We start from the raw sequence: 24,691 nt of genomic DNA, 5'->3' as shown, positions 1-24,691 counted from the left end.
AAAAAATCCTTATTTACCCGTTATCTACAAATTTTGGTATATCCTCCGCATTAGTGAGTAATGACGGATACATAAACTTTGTTTAGTTCTAGTAGTAGTCAAGAGGGGATCAGAAGTCAAAAATATTCATAAACACTAAAATGGTGTACTTGTTGAGCCCATGAACAACTCACATGTGAGGATTTTCTTGTCCCACACTAAAAGACTAAAGGAAGAGTGTAGTGGTATGAAATCCTACATTGAAATGATTCAAGAGTTACTACCACTATATAAGGCTAAGGGACTACTTCCCTCATTGTGATATGGTTTTGAAGTGGAACCTCCTAGGTCTTGTAAAGTGGTGGACTTGCACTCTCTTGTGACGAATGCGGTCCACACCCGTATTTGACATGGTATCAAAGCCAAGTTCACGATATCACGATTAGGGTCTTAATGACTAAAGCATACTAGGCCAAAAAATAATGGACGGCTCACATGTTAGGGAGAGTGTTGAGCCCATGAACAACCTACATGTGAGCATTTTCTTGCCCCACACTAAAAGAATAAAGGGGTAGTTTAGTGATAATGAAATCTCACATTGAAAGAATTTAAGAGTTACTACCACTATATAAGGCAAAGGGACTACTCCTCCCATTGCAATATAGTTTTGAGATGGGAAGCTCCTTGGTCTTGTAAAGTGATGGAATTACACTCTCCCGTGACGGGTGCGGTCTAGACCAGTATTCGACCGTTCTTACCTAATATTCCAAAATAGAATTGCAATATTGAAAACATAATCGTTGAAAATTATCAATGATTTAGAAAGTTAGAGAGGTAAAACTTGACAACTTGGGTTTATGAACTTATGAAGTGGGTTAGCAAGTAAATTTGGCAATAAAATATTTAAAGATCGAGATATCATTATTAATACATTAATTTTGATTTTTTTTTTAAAAAAAAATTTACATAAGCTGATACAACAATAACTATTTGGAAAATGACAATAAAGAAGAAATCGCCCTACTTGCAAGTATATAATTTGCCTCAGATCCTTCTTTATCTGTCAACTTTGTGGATATTGCACTATTTAAATCCCGATTGATGTCCAAATGTCCAGTATTGCAATTTACAACTTTCTCATATTTTATCCATCTTAAACACACGTCTAAATCTACAAAAAAATTTACACTCTCCGTATTGAGCATGCTTGGTAGAGTTGGTGCGGAACTCACCTTGTGACTATGAGGTTATGAATTCGAACTCTACCGACTACAAAAATGAATGGGAATAGAGGGATTCTTTTACCTTCCCCTCCACTCTCAAACGATGATATATGATCTTTCATCTTACGTAAAAATAAAATATAGAGACGGAGGAGGAAGGAAATGACCTATTATTATGTCAGAAGGAAGTGACCTAATATTATGTTGGAAGGATGACGGAAATGACCTATATTTCTAACGAAAGTTGTGGATATATGGTAGGGTCTAAAAGGAATAAATCCCAACTGTAAAGCTACATAGAAAAAACTATTCATCACCATAAATCTAAAATACAGTCCAATACGGGTAGCACCCTCCTTTATCAGCCGCCACTACATTGGATTAGTAGCATGGAGACATTCCATTTCATTTGTACCATATTTGTTGCTATATGCTATCTTATGCTTCCTCCGTCTCTTTATTTTTGTCCATTGCAATTTTTTAGGTAAAACTTTTTTGATATTACGTTTTTACAATTTTTACATGTATAAAAATAAAAATATAGACATTTTAAGGGGCAAATACAAGTTTATCGGTCCGATTAACGAATTTTTAATAATCTAGTGGCATGTCTGTAAATATATTGAAAAAGCGTGGTTATTTATTCAATACTTTTGGTGAACTGTCCAATTACTATTTTCAACTTGTTTTTACTGTTTAGTGAGAAAATTACATGTATCCCTCAAATAGTACACGAAAAGACGTATGTACCCCTCCACTGATACTTAAAAAGACAATTATACCCCCAGATAAACAAATTTTGTCTAGGGAATTATCTTGGTACGGCTCCATTTTAAGACGCGTCTTCGAAACCATACACAGTCAATAGGGGCAAAAAAAATAGGAACTGAGAGAGTATTTCACCTGTTTTATAAATTTGCGTCGTTTTCACTTTTTACACTATTCTTATTACTACTCTCTATCTCAGAAAGTAATCGATATATTTAACTTAATTTAACAATTTACGTATTTACGGTAAGGGCTTGTACTTATTGACTGAACTCAGCTGAACTGAACTTAATATTTTATAAGAGAAGGAAATTAGGAGCTAAACTAAACTGAACTGAATTGAGCTGGAATGAACTGAATAGAATTGAACTGAACTGAATTACAACGTATGAGAACAGGCCCTAACTATAGTTTTTTAATTTATACTCTATAAGTAAGTTGATAATGGTCAAAAAAGTTCACTTGCAAGTGTATTAAAATAGTTCATGTAGTTAGTGTGAAACGGGGAAAGTATTTTATTTTGTATTTCTTTTTATTTTAACAATATAATCAAAGCATGTGTCTTTATCTGCCCAAGTTGCACGCACAACAAAATTAATTAAGCTTTTGATTCACTATATATACTTCATGAACCACCTTACAAAATATAGTGAAACTTCCATAATTTCTTATAATTATACTCGCATTATTCTCTTTTTTTTTTTCTTTTATTTCATACCCACCAAAAATAGACAATTATGGAACCCAAATCAAGTTCTCAACCTGTCATAGAAATTGTTATAGATCAACCAAAGTTGTTATTAGCAAATAATAATGATGCCAACACCAAAGTTAACATTTATGAGTATTTTGTAAATACCATATTAGTTAAATTTCATGCAGGTTATTTTAGAGTAAGTTTTTCCTTGTGTGCTCAAGCATTACTATGGAAAAACCTAATCGAATTCATAAAAAATAGCCACAACCACCATCATTTACGCGATTTGGCTACATTCCACATGTTACCATCAATAGCTTGTACACTTTTATGGTCAATTGCTCTAGGCATGTTAATCTCACTATCTTTTGTTTACGCGTTAAAATGTATATATCACTTTGGAAAAGTTAAGGGTGAGTTTTTACACCATGTAGGGGTAAACTACTTGTTTGCACCTTCAATGTCATGCCTCTTATTGCTACAAGCCTCACCTTTTAACCTACCAATGCGCGATAACATCTATATGCGACTACTTTGGTGGGTATTTGTGCTTCCAATCATCATTCTAGACATAAAAATTTATGGACAATGGTTCACAAAGGGAAAGAGGTTATTGTCAAGGGTGGCAAACCCTACTTGTCAACTATCAATTATCGCGAATTTGGTGGCTGCTAAGGCTGCCGTAGACATGGGATGGTTAGAGATTGCTTTGTGTTTGCTCTCATTGGCAATGGCTCATTATTTGGTGTTGTTCATTACGCTTTATCAGAGACTTCCAGGGAGTAATGGTGTGTCGATGATGCTAAGGCCGGTTTTCTTCTTGTTTATCGCGACTCCAAGCATGGCGAGCTTAGCTTGGGGCTCTATAAATGGAAAGTTTGATGAAGGTTCCAAGATGTTATTCTTTCTCTCCTTGTTTCTCTTCATGTCCTTGGTAAGAACTTGTTTATTTTACTTTTCAGTCTATATTTTAATTGTTTGAGTGATCATGTACATTTGCATATGCTTATAATTCTTTCTACCATTTATAATTTATATAATTATAGAATCTAATTCTAATAAAGGTAGTCTTATCAAATTTTACCTAAAAACTTTGAAGTTGAGCAAAATTTTAAAAATAAAATAAAATAAAATAAAAAATCCTACCCTTTTTTGTAATTAATCGGTATCATTTAAGCAATAATGTTTGTTACATGTGTAAGGTATTTTTTGATCGAATCCATCTACAAAATGCCTAATTAAAAAAATAAGTAAATTAAAAAATCAAATGCATTGCACATTTGCACCTTTGCATGTTTATTTTGAACGTACTTTTTATTCAAATTTGATGGCGAGGAGAATAATTCTTAATTGTTGTACTCCCACAAATTAAAACATTTAATTAATAGCTGCAAATATTTGTGTATATCAAAGTAATTGATAGCGTCAAATCTGTAAAGCATTATTCATGAAAGTGGAAGAATTTGTACGTGACTTTTTCCCAAAAATGACATATTATGGTCCCTCAAAAAGTTCATTTTCATTATTCGCTACTCCATAAGCATGTAGTTTTAACCAATTAGTCAACTTTAACTATGAAATTACAAAATTACTTATTAAAAAAATTATGAGTTTATGACTCTATAAGAAATGATAGATAAATAATTTGGTGATATTATTATGTATTATTAAGTATTTTTGTATGAATTTAACACTACAAATACATTAAAATTTGTGCTGGGGTTGACTTAGCTTGTAATCTTGACCCAATATACATTAATTTTATCTAACAATATAAATTATGAACTAACAATATAAATTATGAAAAAAAATCCTGGTATGTAAGTGTTTTTTAAATTTTATCAAATACTCCGTAATAATAATTATTAGTTATATATTAATAAAAATATTGGTCGAAATTAGCATGTGAATAACTCAAATCAAACTATTTTGGAGTATAATTATTAAAAATCGGATAAAGTATAAAGAAACATTTTTTTTTTACCTTCTTTCTACCTTTAGAAGTATAAAAGTAATCTAAAGTTCTCCTACTGATTTTTAAAAATGACTAATAATAAAATTATAGATATCTTAAATTCTAGCATGTGATCCAAAATTAATGACAATGGTTGTGAAATTTCAGGTAAGTAGACCAACATTATTCCACAAATCGATGAGAAAGTTCAACATAGCGTGGTGGGCATATTCGTTTCCTATGACGTTACTAGCATTGGCGTCAATTGAGTATGCGCAACAAGTGAAGAATGGTGTTGCTCATACGCTTGCTCTTGTGCTCTCAAGTCTTTCTATTTTGGTCACTCTTGCTTTAATGGTCCTTACTACCTTCAACGTCAACAAATTGTTCACTCGCACTCAACCAAATAACCAATAAATATCTCTACTTACTTATACTGATTGAGACAGTATATACGAACAATTATATAGTATATTCTTATCCTCTAGGACAATAATAAGTGTATGTTGGTACTTTTAGACCTCATGTTGTGCAATATTATACTAACATGAGGTTTTGAAGTACCAATAAATGATTATTATTGATTCATATGCCCTTAATAGGTTAATTTTTCTTTCATTCTTTCTTTTTCTTTTTTTATTATTATCGATGGAGGTCTATGTAATGAAAAATTGATCTTCAATAGTAGACACCTTGCCTAATTAAGTACTCCATTTATTTTATTTTATTTTATTTATTATTTATATTTTAAGTATATTAAGAGATGTAAGGAAATTTGATGTGTAGATGATGTTTTGAAATAAGGGTCTATTCTGATTTAATGAATAGAACTGAACTAAACTGAATAGAACTGAAATGAATATTTTATGAGAGAAGAAAATTTTAAACTGATTGGAGCTGAATTGAACTGAATCGATTGAAGCTGAACTGACCCTAAGAACACAAGATATAACATTTGCCTAACTCATCAAAGAATGACCATCTCAGACTGTTTTCATGATTACCTTTGCTTTTAGTTGTGCTTAAGCCTAACAACTTATATTGCATTATATTCATAGCCTCGTTATAATCGTACTACTTTCAACATTATCATAATGCGGTAAAGGTTGTGAATCCTTTCTCGAGTAAACATCATTGTGAATACTGACGTTCCTCATCCATCACCTCTCCCTTGCTAAACGGATGCATCATTGGTGGGTTGGTATCATGCCTCGAGTTTAATCATACGATTCGCAAGCCCTCTTGATTCGATCGAGGTGCTCTTGAAATGTATAGTCATATTTACTAGCTCAATCTGTCCTGACTCCTGAGTTGGAAGAGCATAGACTTTACTTAATAAAAGATTGAAAAGATGTTAACTTGAAAGAACAACAATCATAAACCGGAGTTGACACCGAGTTTAACATTGGGTTGGACTTGAAATTGGGTTCGACATTAAGTTGAGTTAGAGACACTGAGATGCATACTTGAAGCTGGCTTAGAGCTAGGAGGGGAAGCTAATCAGCATGTAACTCTAATTGTAGAGAACCCAAAAAAAAAAAAAAAAAAAAAAAAAAAGCTAATCAGCATGTAATTGTAAAAATGTTCCATGATCAGTAAGTGGATTAACTCTATTTTTTCACCAAAGGATAAAAAATTAGTTACTCAACAATTTGACGTTTTAAAAATAAAACATTGTCATATGCACGAAATATAATCTCATTTTTTTTATAAAGAATGGGTCAAAATTCAGATGAATATACACCTCTAGAGATTTGTTTCCTGAAAAATTAAATAAACATAAACTATAGAAAAGTAAAATTTCTGTCCAGTATTTTCATACACTATAGTTTCCAGAGTCCAGTAATTTAGAATCCTCGCTTGGATCGTCACTTTCCGATAGCTGAATGTGTGATTTTGCACTCATTTTATTCCACTCATTTTCAACACGAAAGAAAACCCATTGAAAGCGACGGAAAATCTCCAGAGCAGTTATAGCAAAAACGGTAAGGTAATTATGTCGGAGATGGGCAGAAAGCTTGTACGTCCAAGTACATCGCATAACCAAATTGCTTCCAATCACCCAGCAATAAACCTGAAAATTCCATGTATCATTCCGAAAGGTAAGGTAACGATGATGAACAAAACAAATATTCTACTAAAATTAAATGTATCATTGCAAAAGGTAAAAACTGTTTATAAAGGGGTTATTTACCCAAGTCCGTCCATGCAGAAGGTATGAGCAAATATGAGGTCTCCCAAACTTGAAAATCCGAGTGAAACAGCTGAATGTCAAAAGAAATATCACATGAACACTCAAAATTCCAGGTGTAGCAATAAACAGTTTTCAATATATAATAAGACAATCTTTGAAAGAGGAAATAACTACCAGAAGAATGGGTTCTTATTTGAGAAGTTAAATATTTCAACTAGATGCAAAGTAAGAATGTAGCTCTTCACAGTGGTCATCAAAGCCCATGATTTTACAACCAACAACAACAACAAAGCCTTAGTCCCAAAATGATTATATGACCAATTTTAAAAATTTGGTCCTAGTCTTTTTTTTTTTTTTTTTTTCCAGTTTGAGAGACAATATCCTCCACCAAAAGCATGATAAGACCGGAACAATACTAAGGATCTTAAGTTGGCCACTCGCCAAAAAAAATAGTTTTAACATTACAAGATATATTTCCCAAGATTAAGAAGCTTCTTACAAAAACATTCATTAAATTTTATGTTAAAAAACTCTCTTTCGAATGTAAAAGATAGATTTTGATTTCAACCTACTCTCTTCCCCTTTCTAGTCATAGTGCCCTTCCCCTACATATTTTCCCCTAGAGGTCTGTTTTCAATAGCCTTCACTCTCTCCATATCCCTCCTTTCATTAATTAGTCCAGCTATGGATTGAATATCAAGTTCCGAATGCTCCTCCCCAAAGTCAGCCCTCCTTACTTACACAATGCCGCAATGGCACAATGTGATACAAGACTTAGCGATGAATATCAAGTTCATCAATAAAAGTGATAATCCATAGTTAAAGTTTAAACTTATTGGTAGCATTGAAATGTTTCCTTGAAAAAAGCTCACTAATTATCAATCCACTACCTTGCATGTTTCTATTTCTTCCATAAAACAATTGTAGGCTTTTTAGCCATTTTCTGCACTAATTATCAATCAATAAGCACTACTGCACTAGGCTCCTAATGAGAACTTTAATTAAGAGTGAATTAATACAGCATTAGCAACATGATTCTCTCTCCTCTTCTCTTCCCGAAATAGTGAGCTTTGAGGGCAAACGGAAGAGAGAACATTCAATATATGCATAAATCATTGTAAAACTATATGAACAAATCAGAGTTATAAACAAATAAAATTACTCCATTAATCAAATAAGTTCTCCCTATATTCTTTCCCTTTTTTTTTTTTTTTATTTGTGAGTTGAATAGTGTTTAATTTGCTTAGTTTACAGAGTAGCCCTCTTTTTTGGAAAATTTCTATCTCAATTTAACTAAAGGATAAAAAGAAGATAAAATGAAACGGTGAGCAAACAAGGAAGTGATGGAACAGTGAGGAAAGAAATAGTCAGAGAGTAGATGTTGTAAACTAGTGATATGCAATAGTCCCACACATAGGAGGAAGAGAAAAAAGATGAGAGGGGGGGGGTGAAGTGGGAGGTGTAAGTAACATACTTAAATTTTAGTTTTAAACCTACTAATAATTAACACTACTTCATCAAAATTAAATTAACTGAGGATGGTTTCCCAATTACTACTGGAAGAAAGCCCCTGTACGGCTGTACTTATGAAAAGCATTGGAAATTTGGCAATTTGAAAATACCTTTACACTTGAAAAAATAAGTGTCCGAGTAGCAAGAAACATGGAGGATTAAATAAAAGCTACAGTAATATAAAGTATACAATAAAGTAAACAACCATGGAATCATGGATACCAGTAAAAATAGGTGATTTTGCCACGTAAACATACCTCATATCCCAATCTCGTGTAATATCCCAGTAAAAGGAATACATAGAATTTAAAAGACTTGACATCAACCAGAGTGGCCGATATATGCTTGTCCACTTATCTGGGAACACATGATATTTGAGTGCTGAAAGGAAGATAACAGGTACTGCTGTGGAATATTTTAAAGCTGATACAAAAATAATTAGAATGAGTTCACAATATTATGGATATTAAGAGATTCAACAAAACAATTATCAAGTGCAGAGAGGACCTATAGGATCAAGTTGTATGCAGCCTCACCTACACAGCCACTATAGACTGGCCAGATATGATTTATCCAAAAGATATTGAAAACTAGTTGTTAAACCTGTGCGATGCCCGGGTTGTATAATACATTAGTTAATTTGTTATGTACTCATACAATCATACTCTGCAATTTTATGTACATATTTTATGCTTGGCTAAAATTTCAAAGGATTCATTTAAATCCTAATTGTAAGTAATATAATCATGAGCCTACCATGATTCATATTTATCTTATAACAATATATCCATATTACTACTACAATATCTTTATAATATTTAAAATTAATTAGATAAAAGGATATGATAATTGGTCTTATTTTAAAGCAATTTCGAGTTTTTTAAATGATGTAAAAATTATTATAGTCTTGGCAAATGCTTGTAAGAAGCAATGCATCTAATGATTATCCTCTTACCATTCAAGAGGCTTGATTTCTCTCCAGTGTCCTTGTATTGACGAAGGCATTGGAATAGCCGAAAAATATATGGTAGAACAAGAACCACTGGAATTGCAACAGAGTGACTGCCACATACAGAATCAGCTTCAAACCATGCAATAGTAGCAACCTACACCAATAACAATCAAACACCATTTACAGTAAGAGATATATAGCTATTAGTCTATTACTAAGCCAAGGAACAGTAGGTAGCAATTACAGCTGACAGACCCAAGGTCAAAGAACCATGATATGAGTAGTGTAAGTACTGAACCCCCCCATCACCTAGTTAACAGAAGAATTGATAACTAGGGAACAATACAGGAAACACATGGGGACTGGTGATTTTTTTTAAACAAACAACCACATGCAACAACGATACAGGGGAAAGACTGTACTGTCCAATATAGCACAATGTAACGCAGCAAAATTTGATGTTACCAAGAAAACATGATCCAGAAATTTAAACTGAAAAAGATTTTTCCAAGAAACTAATAAAAGACAGAAATTGAAAGTTTGATGTCTACGGTTGAGGAAGCAGTTTCTAATACATATTATAGTTTATTACAATACTCAAACATGCAATATTTGTTTGTTTGTTTCTCTTCGGTATACTACATGCCAGTCCACCAAGCTCTTGAATAATTGTTCACCACATCAAAGATTTTGACGACATTCAAATTAATATAGTATCCAAATCAAAACTTTTGCTAATTCTAACATGACTCGCTTTTTAATGTAAGACATATTCACTAATATAGTACATTGATATGTATTAAAAAAAAAAGAAAAAAGAAACATGACTGTACAATTGTCCTCAAATTACAACACAAGGCAATATCTACTCCCTACGTTTCGTAAGAATCTCAACAATAGGGAGTGCACATAGTTTAAGAAAAATATAGAGTAAGCTTGTTGGCATCAATAAGATAATGCATGTGGGCAAATTTTGTATGATATAAAGTTTAGTTAGTATGAGAGAGAAATAATAAAAAAGTACTGTAAGTGGGGTTGGTAGGAAAAAAATAAAATAAAATATTTGTGAAAGTGGAGTTATTAGGAGAGAAAATTAATAAAAATAATAGTGGGTCCTTACCAAATAAGTACTGCTATTATTATGAAACGGACATAAATGGAAAGTTGCGATTATTACGAAACAGAGGGAGTAATTTTTTCTTCTTTTTCGTAATAATCGCAACGGTAGGGAGTGCACATAGCTCAAGAAAAATATAGGGTAGGCTTATAGGCTTCAATAAAATAATGCAAGTGGATAAACTTTTATATTATAAAGTATAGTTAGTATGAGAGGTTAAAAAAAAAAGGGAATGTAAGTGGAGTTGGTAGGAGAGAGAAATAATAAAATATTTGCGAAAGTAGGGTTAGTAAGAGAGATAATTAATAAAATAATAGTGGATCCTTACCAAAAAAGGAAGTGTTGCAATTGTTATGAAACATACGTAAAAATAAAGTATCGCGATTATTACGAAACGGAGGAAGTAATATCATAATACAAGTAAGAAACAAAAACGGAGAAGTGATTCAGATGTGGAATTAAGGCCATGTTCATACAAGATTCTAGCTAACAAGGAAACTCTAAAAGCAGATAGATATCCATTTGTCACAACTTTGTCATAATAAATAGTGTACCCATTGCATATACTTCCATCTACTCAATCTTAGTTTACACAATAATGAGGGGATGAGAAAGAGGAATAAGGAAAGAAACCAACCTGACGATGGACCATGCGACAGACCGAACGCTCCAAGTCTGACAATACCTGCACAAAATAATAACACCAAAAACTAAGCTTATAATTCGTCTGATTTCAATATATATATATATATATATATATATATATATATATATATGCAAGTAATGAAACACTTTGACTAACACGCTTTTCAATGCACAACTTTGACCATAAATATTTTTGACTTATCTATTACTAAAAAAGCACCAAAAAAAAATTGATAGTGTTAAAATATACCATGATGTAATTCAAGACCTTGATAACATTTGCTTTAAATAGATTAATAAAATATAAGAGGCCAAAAAATTGATAACTAACAGTGTTCAATTATTGTGGTATGGAGGAATTGTAATCATAAATACATATTTAAAAGTATTTAGCTCCGCGGTAATGACAGACCATACAACCTATGACCCCTATGCATAATTACCAAATTACATGATCAGTTTACAAACATTAGTATGGGTAAAAAGTTCACTATACGCTGTGACTTTCAAACAGTAGAGTTACATAAGGCTTAAGTCAGCATTATGCTCAATTTTGTTTAGTGTATTTGACAGACTAGAACAATCAAAAAGGACAGCATGATAATAGACTAAACTAACATTTGTTCAAAAAAAATAAAATAGACTAAACCAACATAGGAAAATATAATATAATCACAGAGAGAGGCCAAAAAGTCTATGAGATGTTGCCAAAATATAAAAGTTCTAAGGCCCCTCCTCTTCCCCAACCCTTACCCCAACCACCTAAATTCAAAGAGAGAGAGAATAAAGGATCAAGCCAACATCCAGGGAACAGTACTGCAGGAGGTAGCCTGAGCAGCAGCCAGCTGAATTGTCCAATCCTCCACAAATAAAACAACAATTCACATCTTGATCATGGCTTATCTCCTTGTAATTAACTCACCCTTCACTAACCAACAAAAGCCCCAAGAATTTTGACAACTAGATTTTCCACTTTAGTGTTCTAGATTGTGTGCTGAGGTGACCTGGTACACTTTTAACTAGCAAATTATGAACAGCCGAGAATACACTTTGATGTGGAAATAGGTTATGTTAATAATCATCCTCCTTATGACCCAGATTTCCAATTAAAAAGTCATAAATCATTGTCAATACTATAATTTCATCTGTTGCCTAGATTGTTAATTTGATAGTTTTTTTTTATTTCAATTCGCTAAGAACTTTCAATGAAATCAGAGACCAGCAACTTCCAGTCAGAGAATGTTCCAAGAAGGGAAGAAATTTAAATCAAAATGAGAGTGCAATGAAAAAAACATGCAACCAAATGTGCACTATTTTGCTAATCCAAAGATACAATCCACATACTAGAAGTAAATTTTCAAATGACATGAATAACTCATACAAATAAACAACATTAATACCTTAGACATTGATGTCAAGATATCAGCCAAGAAGAAGTCAGAAAAGGTTATCGCCTGCATTAACAAGCAATAAAGTAAAGTTACTACCAAAAAACAAAAGTTGAAACTGCAAAAGGGGGTGAGGGAAATGAGAGGTAAGGTTTCATTGCACAGCCAAAAGAGCATTGAAGTTACCATATCCATTCTCATTTTCATGCTTTCTTAAGAGGCAGAAGTTACAGCATAGTCCTGGATCACTGATCCCTCCTCTAATTGATGAGATGGTGATCTCTACAAAAATTTGTCATCATCTTATAGTGAGGAGGGAGCAATGGTCCAAGATCTAGCAATATATCTTTTTTAGAGGAGGCTTCCTAATTTACAAGGGAATTGAGGGGAGGGGACTATCAGCAAACTTATACATGAACCAACATCGAAGAGTGTCAATCGAGAGTGTATGTGTGTGCGTGCATACGCAGGCATGTAGTTATGTGCTAGCTATAAGCATAATGGGCAGCACAATATTTTGCGGTGCCAATGGACAAACCCTTACAAATCTCCCCAGAGTCCCCACCTTAATGTGTGTGCTTTTTCTGGATCATGGACCCGCATAAGCACAACTTCAGCAACTCTAAAGAAATATTATCCTTGAGATTCAGATGAAAATTGAAAATTCCTTGCAGACCTGATGATTTTGAATTTTAAACATTTGGATTTGCATGCCAAACGGAAGAATACATTAAATAAATGAGTTTAGCTTGCCAAAATCAGAAGTGTTTGGTTGGAGCAAACTTCAAAATGTTGAGAATCAAGCATTTTCTTCAGGGGCGGAATTTACTTTGGAGTCAAACATTAAATCGGTCTGAATCGATCTATTTCAACATGTTCTAAGAAAAAGCTTTATTGTTGCAGGAGATAGTTTGGCATCATTTAAGTTATAGTTGATCACTGATTTCAAACCACTGTCTTCCAACATAAAGAGATGTAAGTGATATCTTTTCAGAGATTAAAAAGTTCTTTCATAAGTGATGATTTGAAAACCTCCTTGGAATTCATTAATTAAGAAAATCATTAATTCCACAAAAAGTAGGGGGAATTGCCAACTCTACAACATAAGAAGCAAAAAAGAACAGCACACATAATCAATTCAACAGCATGAACGCTAAGCAAGAGCTTACTTGCCTGCAGTGGAAGAACTATCCTCCAAAGAGTTCTCAACAGGTAGTACCGCGACGATAAGTAAAAAATGTCAAAAGGGGATATCAAAAGCATAAGAGCAGCAACGTACAAAAGAACCTGCAAAAGCGAGGTATATAAATGTCAATAACTGATCAAACCATTTCTAAACATCCAAAATAAACCAATTTGACAAACATTCAGATTAGCCCTAGAGCGTAGAAACTGATGGGGGAAGCCAGCCAACTTTTTTTGACAAAATTCTGTAACAAACTATACTGTCTTGCAGATTGTGGATATAATAGGCTGTTGATGTGGATATACTGCAAGACGGTCTAGTTTATTCTAAAAATCTGTTTCACTTGACCAAGAGAGCAGATTTTTAAAATGACTTGCTAAAGCAAAGGTATAAAGCCATTTACACATTAAACCCATTTAATAAGCATACTACAATGGGGATTAATTGAAAAGAATATTCCTAATGACTTCTTTAGCAAACCATTAACAAAATATTGCATAAATGCCCTAGCCAATTTAAGAGGGTACTTTTCTTCGTAGCTGTAGGCACTCAAAAAAGATAACATTGATTCAAACACTCTACTCAAAGCTCCATCATCAGACCACTAGCAATATATGATAGAAAGTAGAAACACATGCATAACATTGAAGTAAACAACAACGAATGTTAAAACAAACATAATAGAAGAAAACAGTCAGGCTTCAGGTTTTACATACATATATGAGTATCGAATAGATTCAATTTTTTGAACAACATTTAAGGTTATTGGTGTAAATCTCAAGAAAAGGAGGTATCTATTACACTGGTTGAGATGCTGCTAATGACACTTCTCCATCTGAGTACAGATAAAGGTATGCTGTCATGCTGGTTGGAACTATGATGGTCATCCAAGTGGCACACTGCAACCAAAACATAACAGTGAGAAACTCAAGCAACATTAGTGTTTCACTAAAACAGGAGAATAATCTATAACGGAATGAATTGACAGTCACAACATAAGATAAGTAGCCTAAGTATGAATTAAATGAGACCAAATGTAGTCTAATAAAAAACAAATCTCAATAAATACATCAACATATTCATAATGCAATCATCTAAACTCGTGAACAATCATAAAAGGATGGACTGACTACAAAGGGCTTATACAGAGAATTCTACATGCAATAAGACTTGTTCTTATCTATAAAAATAAATTTATCCCAACAGAACTGCTAGTACCAAGCCACCAAGGGCATCAGGATAAAGAACGATCAAGACAAATTTGTCTTGAGGAATATCAAAGCCTCAAAGGGAAAGCAAAATCAGGTAGCCTAGCCATCTAGCCCAAGCATGTTGTCATGAAACAAGTTTCCATTTCACCACCCCCTGCCCCGAAGAAAGTATTGATCAAGTAAGAGAAGCAGCTTAAGTGATAGATCCACTAAGTAAAATAATAGAGTTCGGATCCAATTTGCTCATTTGATGTAGTATCTTTGAGCATTAGAAGGAACTTAGTTGGATAAATAAGCTTAACAGCTGTTTAAGGCATGAATGTAGTTAATACTTCTATAGTTTTTTTTAGAAGAATTAATACAAGCAACAACAAACCATTCAAAGTTTCTGCATGCTGGAAGCAAGACCTTTGCAGTGAAATTCTTGCTTTCACTTTTAATATTTATCTTTGGGAAGAAGTCAAGCTTCTCAGCAAATCAAAAGGAGGCACCTAATTTTGGTTATTACAACTTGTATTCTATAATTGTTTTTAGACATCTCAGATATAATAAAAACGGTATAAACTATAGACTCTCAATCTGTCATTACAGGAACAGTAAAACAAGCAACTAAAACTAAATTGATGGTAAGAAAAAAGGCTGAGAGACTTAATTAGGGTCCTCCATCTTGCTGTGGAAGAAGTCTTTAGAAGAAAAGGCTAGCAGTTAGCTCTAAACATCACACTATCTCGAGGATTCCTTGCCTCCTTGGAATGGCCCTCATTATCCAAGATAAACTTAGGGGCATTTGACTAGTTAAACTACAAGGGATTGAAACAGAATCTCATACTAGGGAGGTATAGATTCAAAATCACATACTACGTAATAATTTGAAGTTTCTGGTTTATTATTGATTTGGTGGAATGGTTTTTACATCTCATTAATAAAATGGATTATGAACTTTAGGAGGTGAGATGGGTATGGGATTCTAGGGGGAAGGGGTAGAGTAAGAACCCACCTTGGCATGAGGTTCTATAGTTAATAATTCTAACCAAACAATAACATGAATGGAATGGGTTCTAACTTCATTCCAATCCATTCCAAAAGGTCCAATCAAACGGCCCTTCAAATCCTAGATCTTGTGATTCCTACAAAGATATTCTATGTCTTGATGATCCAATAAATATTTATTTCTTTTTGGGTTTTTCTAAGCTATACCCCTAAGGTAGTTGAGTTTCTAAGGTGTACCCATGCTTTTTCAAGTTTCTAAGTCGTGCCCTTCAACTTCTTATCAATACTAAAATGTACCCTTATTAGTTATTTAAAAGTTAATTGAGAGTGTGATTTCGTGGCTTTAGTTTTCGTTATTAGGGTTGTTGTGGTTAAGATTTCTTTCTTGTATCATTTCCTTACCTTTTATCATCTTTTTATTAAATTTATAGTTAACTTTAGGTGACGTGGAAGTTCCAAGGAGGGTACCATTCATTAATGGTAGTGAGTTGAGGGGCACAACTTAGAAATTTGAAAAAGCATGGGTACACCTTAGAAACTCGACTACCTTAGGGGCATAGCTTAGAAAAATCCTTTCTTTTTTATTAATAAATTATATAAGCTCAAGTATTAATAAATTACAGAGGACTACACTCTATATACCACATTTTTGCAAACAATTAATCCCTCCGTCTCTTAAAGATTGCCTAATGTTATATTTTGGGGTCAAACTTTTAAAATTTCTACCACAAATTCTCACTAATCTAAAAGAAATAATATCATCATGTGAGATCTTGTTAAACTTGTTTCGATATCCACCTTAAGAATATCAAGTTTATATTATTTTAAAGTATAAAAATTAAATTTATTAATGTTTTTAGACATGTCTTGGAGAATGTGAAAAGTCGAATGGGGAAAACATATAAGGACGGGGGGAGTACCTAATTATTTTTCCTTAAACAACTACCTTGTAAGACACTTTGTTCAAAATGAACATAATTTTTTGACGATTTTCATGAACTCCAAACATTAAGAATGAACAACAAAACCCAATCAACATGGAAGCAAGGGGAAAGGGACTATTTTGAACTCAATACTTGAAGCTCACAAAATCGGTCAAATGGTAGTATTATACAACTTGAGATCTCTACTCCTCGTCTCATATATCCCAAACATATGGTCATATACCCTCGCTCCTTAACGTCAATTTTTCCAATTTCCTCCTTACCCAAGTCTTCTTCACATAAATCTTAGAAACCCTCATTGGACAATAAATGTTAAGTTGCTTCTCTTTCCTTTCCAAGGTACTTTGTTTTCTTTTCTTTGAATACCCATAACTTCCCCTATACTTCTATATAATCACTCCTCCCAAAATAATTCTTGTTTGAAGAAATCTCTTGTCCATTTGACCTATTTTAGGATAGGACCTTAATTTCAACACTTTGGTTTGATTAAAAATTGGATATATGTATGCATTTCATCCTTTATGCAAGCATTATGTAAAAACAGTATGCATTTCACCCCCTATGCAAGCACCCTTTAAAATTATATGCATTTTACCCACTATGCATAAACTATTGCTTTGTCCTTTAATCAATGTTAATAGAACACATACATAGGGAGAAGTAAAGTCATTATGGAGTCATTGTCAACATTCCCTAGTTATCTGAATGATAACTATTGAGCTAGTCTCCTTCCCAAGACTATATAAGAGTCAAAGGATCTGTTTCGTTTTCAATTCCATTATGGCCCTTTTCTTTTAAGTTGCTCTCCTCCGCTGAAACTGTTGTGCTTGCCGGAAGCTCAAAAGAATAGGGTCTACCTTTATTTCCTTTGTGGGGGTGGGAGTGGGGGTAGGGGGGAAGCTAAAAAAAGGATAAAAGAAATTTCACTCTTGCATGTGCATGCAAAAGTTGTGAAAATGAGAGATGAATAAAGGATGTAACCTTCTCATTCTTTTCCATGGTTCCATCAAACTTACTTCACTTTGTCTTTGGGTTCCGAACTCAATTGTGGAAGGGGGAATAAATTTTAAGTGGCTCATTAAAGAAGAGAAGAAAGGCCTAATGACTATAATAGAACTTAATTCCTTTAGCGGTTTGAGGGCGTACCTAAAAAGAGAGAGGAAGAGAGAATAAATCTTCAACATAAAACTTTAGGGTACCGGGAGAGAGAGATAGGGAGTAATTCTTTAAATCAAAGGCTTCAACTTATTTGAAATTATTACACTAAAAGCCAAGTGAAATTTTTTCCATTATTACTAGCATTTTTCTTATCTTGATTAAATAGATGAAGTGTACGATAGTTGCCACGGAAAATGATGGTTTTTTTTTCTTACCTGCTCCTTTATGGAAGAATAAAACCCTTTGGTATAACTTTCTGTGTATATACTGTTTAGGAAATTTAACAACAACAAACCAACCTTTGCTTCATTCTCCCAAAATGGACCAACCTTTAAATCTGCCCAAAAAAAAAAACAAGTTTGTGTATTTTCTCTCTTAGTAAACCCAAATGACCTATGACCTGAAGATCCGGTCACTTTTTTATTTTCTTTAAATATTTTTTTAAAATAACAAAATTAAATTAAAAAATTAAAAAAAAAAAAACTCAAACCACCCCACCCTCACCCACTGCCAGCCCCTCCTCCCTCACTTCCCCTACCGGCGGCCAGCGGCTAACTCACTTCCCGGCGTCGGCTGATTCAATTCAAACTAGATTCAAATAAAATTAACATTGACCTAGCACATACAAAAATAAATAAATTCAATTCAATGTTTTGTAAAATTCAGGAAAAATGAAGAGGATTATACAGAGACAACATCATTAACCCATAAACCTACATGATACGATGAGGAGGTTTGGAGTGAAAATTGGAAGAATAGGAAAGGCACAGCAGCGCAGCAACAGTAGCAGCGAGCAGGGCACCACCGCATCAGGTGGTTGCGGCAGAGGAAGCACCAGAAAATGCACAGGGTTGCGTTTTCTTCTTCTTCAATCTTCTTTCTAATCAGGCGCTTCTCTCTCTTTGTTGATGTTGTAGTTTCCCCCATTGTTGTGTTTTCTCTCTCCTATTGCTCTTGTGGTTTCCCGCTTTGGGTGGTGTCGAGGGCAGCGGAAATGGGGAAAGGGGAAAGTGAGGTAGACGGCGCCGGCCGGTGGCAGGGGAGGGGTGGCTGGTGGGGAGGGGGAGATAGCATTGATGGGAAGGGAGGGTGTTTTTCTTTCTTTTTTTTTTTAAATCATCATAAATTAAAAAACAATTAACCAATAAGAACGTGACACGTGGATTGCAACCTAGTATAACAAGTCAAGTGACCTGCTAGGTTCACTATGGGAGAAAAAAATACAAACTTGTGTTTATTTTGGGAAGGTTTAAAGGTTGGTCCATTTTGGGAGAATGGAGCAAAAGTTGGTTTGTTGTTCAATTTTCCTAATGTTTATCATTCATCTAAAATATCATAGCAAACTACAGAAATTGTAGAAAAATATGCAACCTGGACCAGAAGCTAACAAGGAAATATAACAAAAGTAATCATACAGGTGCAGAATATTCAGTTGAAATGGATCAAAACTTCATTACCTTCCATATTTCTCTGTGAGTAAGATGATTTTGATCAAGGTCAAATATTTTTGCATAATTGACATTAGCCTGAGAAAAGACCCATAAATTTATCCCCCAAAACCAAACCATCAAAGTCTGCAAAGAGGATTCACATAAATTATTAATTTGAGTAAACAACTCAATTCATAAGGAGCACAGAGTACATAATTTATTGATACTAACCACGAGCAGAAGAGGATTGTAGTATAGAAATGCCTCGTACAAAAAGAGATCTCTCAGATCAGCGCTCATTCGCATTACAGAATGCCATCCAATCTGGCAGTCATAAAATCGCGCCCAACATTATAAGTTCATCATCAAGAAATGCAATGCTACCTAATCAAACCAAAAAGACAAAAAAAAAAAAAATACAAACAATATAAAACAGAAAATTCTTTCTGACCTTGCAACAGCAGAACCCCCAGATGAAAAACAACAATACCTGTACACCAATTTAATCAGAAAACATTGAAGATAATCTATGAACTAAGCACATGCATATCTAGCAAAAAACATCCTTTGACCAATCCTACACGAAATCGCAAGCAATACAAACATCTTCACCTTAAATCTCCACAAGAAAGTGGGTGATGGCATGATCACCCCGCCACTTAATGGGGATGTTAAACTAATACCCTTCATCTCATTAGACCCAGATGAATGTAAAAGAGATTCTTCACTGCTTTCACCTAATCATGCACATGTAGCATTAGCCATAAATCAATAAAAAAATAAACTAATATGGCATTAATTGTCATGTTGATAATGTAATTGAGCTCGTAATGTAACAACTAAATCCGAAACCAAGGGATAAAATAATCACATCATTCCATTTCCAACAAAAGATTGAAAAAATTACCCAATTCACCAAAAACAGGTCTACTGCCAGATTTCCGGAGATGGGGACTATTAGCATTCACAAGTCCCCCAAACATAGATAAATCTCAGGAATTTTACACAGTGCAATTGCACCTAAACCCACTTCTTACCTAGAATCTGCACACACCAAAAAAAAAAACCAAAAATTATCAATAAATTACAATAAATAAAACTACATTGTGCAACAAATTTCGTAAAAAAAGTCGTAATTTAAAATCAAACCAAAAGTTACAATTGAAATATTCACCTTCAAAACGTCCACCACTTTTCAGCGATTCAATCAATGATCTGCAAATTTCCGGCACTATTAAGAGGGGAACAAGGTGATTGGCGATTGATCGCAGCGGAAAAAATTGGAGGGAGAGGATGATTAAATGGGTGAAGATGATGAAGAAATTAGGGATCCGAAGAATAATGGGAGAAAGTGCAGAGCTCACTGAAATTGGATCTCGTCAACTATGGCGTGGAGTATAAGAATGTTAACTTACTTTTGCAATTTTCAGTGCAAGGAAATTTTTTTTTTAAAAAAGAAAGTTGAATCTTTAGGAAAGTTTAGTTGGTGCCCTTTACAAGCTTGTCTCATGGCTCATCCTTGTACGGTGCTAATTGGTTTCAGTTTTCGATATAGGAGGTACTAAATGCAAGTATTTTACCTAGACCTACCCGACTCGATTGACCTGACCCGAATGACCCAACCCGTACCCAAAAGTTGACCCAAAAACATTGATCCGAATATGATCCGAACCCGAACTAACCCGATCCGAAATGGAGTTGACCCGAACATGACCCGATGACCCGAAGTGACCCGACCCGATTGACCTGACTCGAAACCCGAACTTGACCCGACCCGAAATCCAAAGTGATCCGACCAGATTTTAACCCGAATTAATTGACTCTATCGACTCGACCCGAATCCTAAAGTGAATAGGGTGAAATTAGGGGTGTAAATGAGTCAAGCCGAGACGATTACTACCTTGTTCATGTTCAGTTCGTTTAACTTAAGCGAGTCCGAGCACGATCTCGAGCTTTCTAGCGAGCTCAAAAATTTGTTGAAGCTCGGCTCATTTAGTACAATGTATGTTCACGAATGGTTCATGAACAGCTTGTTTAGCAAACAAGTTGATAAATGAGTGATTCATGAACGAGCTTAATAATAAACGAGCTTTTACAATAAACGAGCTTTTGATATCCTCAATTGGTGGGATGATATCCTCAATTAGTTTAAACCCTCACCGTGAAATGGTGAATTACTTAGTTTAGGGCTTCTTTCACATTTCGTCAGTCCAGACTGACAAAATGCAGATTTTGATATCCTCAATTGGTGCGATGATATCCTCTATCAGATGGGTGATATCTTCAACGGGATGATATCCTTTATTGGCTATATGATATCCTTTATTGGCTGGATGATATTTCTACTGACTGAATGATATCCTCTATTGGCTTGATGATATCCTCTACTAATTGGATGATATCTTTTCTTGGCTGGAAGATATTTTCAATGGCTAGATGATATCCTTTATTAGATGGAGGATATCCTCTATTGGCTTAATGATATCATTTATTGGCTATATGATGATATCATTTTATTTGTTGGATGATATTTCTAGCTCGATGATATCCTCTATTGGCTGGATATATGATATCTAGGGTTGTACACAGTTTGGTCTGGACCGTAACCAAACCAGACCAAACCGTATTTTAGCGGTTTGATTTGGTTTACGGTTTATAAAATTACGGTTTGGTCTCGTTTTTTTGTAAATATGGTTTATGGTTTGGTTTGGTTTTGCAAAAATTATGAACCAAACCAAACCGTAAACCAATAAACCGTATTTTAAAATTTCTATCATTTTTAAATAAAAAAATTATTTATTATATATTAAAAAAAATTATAGAATAAATATTAACTTTGTATAACTTTGGGATTGACTATATAACTTTGTAGTACTCCATATGATTTATTTTTATTGTTATGTATTATTTTTATTATGTATTAGCACTTGATTAGTTGATTGTTATTTTTATTGTAACTTTGTAGTACAATTTAATCCGTTTGGGCTACTTATTTAAACTTTATTATAAATTAATGAAATATTATTTGACAATTTTTGAGAAAAAAATATCATCTCATCATAAACCGCAAACCAAACCGCACCAAACCGTATTATTACGGTTTGGTTTGGTTTGAAAAATTTATCAAACCGTATTTTGTGGTTTGGTTTGGTTTGGACGAACCGCACCAAACCAAACCATGTTCACCCCTAATGATATCATATATAGACAATAATAGATGATATCATCTAGCCAAAAAAGGATTTATAGGCACAATCATAAATAATATCATATAGCCAACAGAGGATATCATCCAACACTAATATCATATAGCTAATAGAGGATATCATCAAGCCAATGGAGGATGTGCATAACTTGTTTGATGATATGAATATTTTGTTTGATACTCCGTAATATGTATAACAATGGCAGAATCTCCATTGAAGATCTCGTACTAAGGTCATGGATATAACATAATTTGCTCATTTCTCAACCAAAATACATGTATTTGTTATCAAAATGCTCACAAATCAACATACAATCATATGAGACAATCAATTTCAACAATTATACATAGTACATCACATAAAAAAGCTCCTATTCGATTTTCTGGCATTTTTTGAAAAATTCGAGAATTTTAATCAATTGAACTTTCTCTCTCTTCCACCATGGTTAACCTCGCTCCTCTCCTTCTTCGTAACCACCACCAGGCCAACTTGTCACAAGGTGGAAATTTGTTCATCGCAAGAAGTTGACGATCACATGTTGCTATTATCTTCTCCGTCTGACGATACTTTGTTCCTAAGTAATAGGTACTCACGATTTGTTTATTTTTTTTAACTTTACTTTATTTTTCCAACTATTTTTTAAGTGAATTTATTTTGGTGACCCGACACAAATTAAACTTGACCCAAATAGACCCGATCCGAATTGACTCGACCCGAAGTGACCTGACCCGAACAGACACGACCCGAACTTGACCATGCCCGAACTTGACATGAATTTGACCCGGAACTCGAATCGACCCGAATATTTGCTGACCCGAACTTGACCCGACCTGAATTAACCCGACCCGTATGACCTGTTTGCTAGGTATAATTTTACTTAAATGCAGGATATTATAATTTACAACAAATTTTATACTTCCAATATTACCCTTCTTTTCTCTATTCAAAATAAAAAATTACCCTTGTTTTAACCTGCTGCTACCTTTTACCTTAATAACTATTTAATCACATTCCATATCATTTAACTTGTAAATCATATCTCATAAGTTTTAATGTTTAAGCATTCATCCACGATTATATGGATGATGATGAACCTTATTATGATGATTTTTGTACTATCAAGGTTGACAATTACATGATGATTCAACAATTGAACCCGCCCTCCATATTAAATTTTAGATGTCATAGATATCCTACCACTAAACCATTCCGGGACTTTAAATGAACACCGTAAAAAATTTCAGGGGCCTTCCTCTTACTACCGGCTATGGTTTTCAGGCCTCTTCATTGCCTACCGGCATGAATTTTCAAGGCCCTTTAGTGCCTATAAACTTTCAGATTATAATGGCAGTAACACATCATGGTTGATAATTTTTAAGATATTCAACTTTTAATATTGCATTGATAAAGACCTTGCATAACGTCATTCTCATTCATTAATTAACAATTCCAACCTCAAATCCAAAACACAAAGAAAATATTTCCTGGATTTTCATTGCTTTTATTCAACATCTTTGATCTTCCGATCGGCGTTATCAAAATCATGAGTACTCTGTATGTGATAAGAATCAAGCAATGGGGAAGCTAAAGGGACTTTAATGTTTGAAAAATGAAAATTAAATTAAGTTGGTTTATAAAAGGGTAGTATAGTCCTTAGCGAGTTTAATTGTCATTTTATAAAACCTGCTTTTAGGTTATTTTATACTGCATTTGGTACTTCTATTCGATATAAGGGCTTTTTTGGTGTTCACTTTGAGTTAACATAAATAGAAGGTATTGAAGTTTCACAAAAGTTGCAAATTAGATATCGATGTTTGAGAAGTTGCAAAAGGGGTACTGCTTGGGTGACCGTTGGTTATTTTTACGGTGGAAACCTCTTCTAAAACCGCTTAGCTTATGGTTTTTTTGACACAATGCTATGGTCAAATATCAGGTATAGGAATTTTTGGATCGAATGTCGATATCAAATATAGGAATTTTCGGATCGGATGCAAAAATCAAATATAGGAATTTTTGGATACAAATATCTGAACCGAAACCCAGTTTCTAATCGGATATCTTATTCATGCTCACCCCTAAGCAATGTAGCTACTGCATAACAGACATATTTGGAAATATAATTAGCCAAACTCAGTAA

General features: G+C 33.8%; 2 protein-coding genes across 2 annotated transcripts; one reads left to right on the top strand and one right to left on the bottom strand.

Annotated features, from left to right (window-relative positions):
* The first annotated feature begins 2,330 nt into the window (after positions 1–2,330).
* LOC110690112 (S-type anion channel SLAH1-like) lies at positions 2,331–6,172 on the top strand. Its single transcript, XM_021866940.1, has 2 exons — positions 2,331–3,601; positions 4,790–6,172. The coding sequence occupies exons 1-2, from the start codon at positions 2,708–2,710 to the stop codon at positions 5,036–5,038; spliced, it is 1,143 nt and encodes a 380-aa protein (XP_021722632.1). The 5' UTR covers positions 2,331–2,707; the 3' UTR covers positions 5,039–6,172.
* A 112-nt stretch (positions 6,173–6,284) lies between these two features.
* LOC110690104 (SPX and EXS domain-containing protein 1-like) lies at positions 6,285–20,870 on the bottom strand. The gene is made up of 14 exons (XM_021866930.1): positions 20,523–20,870; positions 20,256–20,392; positions 19,961–20,085; positions 19,800–19,838; positions 19,580–19,672; positions 19,376–19,492; positions 14,419–14,514; positions 13,603–13,716; positions 12,442–12,495; positions 11,034–11,081; positions 9,283–9,433; positions 8,585–8,750; positions 6,816–6,885; positions 6,285–6,695 (listed from the first exon to the last, which is right to left on the bottom strand). Exons 2-14 carry the CDS (start codon positions 20,329–20,331, stop codon positions 6,438–6,440), a joined length of 1,407 nt encoding a protein of 468 aa, XP_021722622.1. The 5' UTR covers positions 20,332–20,392; positions 20,523–20,870; the 3' UTR covers positions 6,285–6,437.
* Positions 20,871–24,691: the final 3,821 nt, after the last annotated feature.

The sequence above is a fragment of the Chenopodium quinoa genome, unplaced genomic scaffold (genome assembly GCF_001683475.1).
Source record: "Chenopodium quinoa cultivar QQ74 unplaced genomic scaffold, ASM168347v1, whole genome shotgun sequence".
In the NCBI taxonomy this organism is placed as follows: Eukaryota; Viridiplantae; Streptophyta; class Magnoliopsida; order Caryophyllales; family Amaranthaceae; genus Chenopodium; species Chenopodium quinoa.
Note: the sequence above shows the minus strand (reverse complement) of the source record. Positions and strands in the feature narration are given on the sequence as shown.

What these genes read in the sequence shown, in the direction of transcription:
- LOC110690112 (XM_021866940.1), top strand. Translation starts at nt 2,708, where the DNA reads ATGGAACCCAAATCAAGTTCTCAACCTGTCATAGAAATTGTTATAGAT. An exon ending in TGTTTCTCTTCATGTCCTTG is followed by an intron (nt 3,602 to 4,789) that starts GTAAGAACTTGT and finishes GTGAAATTTCAG; the next exon opens with GTAAGTAGACCAACATTATT.
- LOC110690104 (XM_021866930.1), bottom strand. Translation starts at nt 20,331, where the DNA reads ATGTTTGGGGGACTTGTGAATGCTAATAGTCCCCATCTCCGGAAATCT. An exon ending in GTCGCATGGTCCATCGTCAG is followed by an intron (nt 9,434 to 11,033) that starts GTTGGTTTCTTT and finishes TTATTGGTGTAG; the next exon opens with GTTGCTACTATTGCATGGTT. An exon ending in GAAATCAAGCCTCTTGAATG is followed by an intron (nt 8,751 to 9,282) that starts GTAAGAGGATAA and finishes TTTTTGTATCAG; the next exon opens with CTTTAAAATATTCCACAGCA.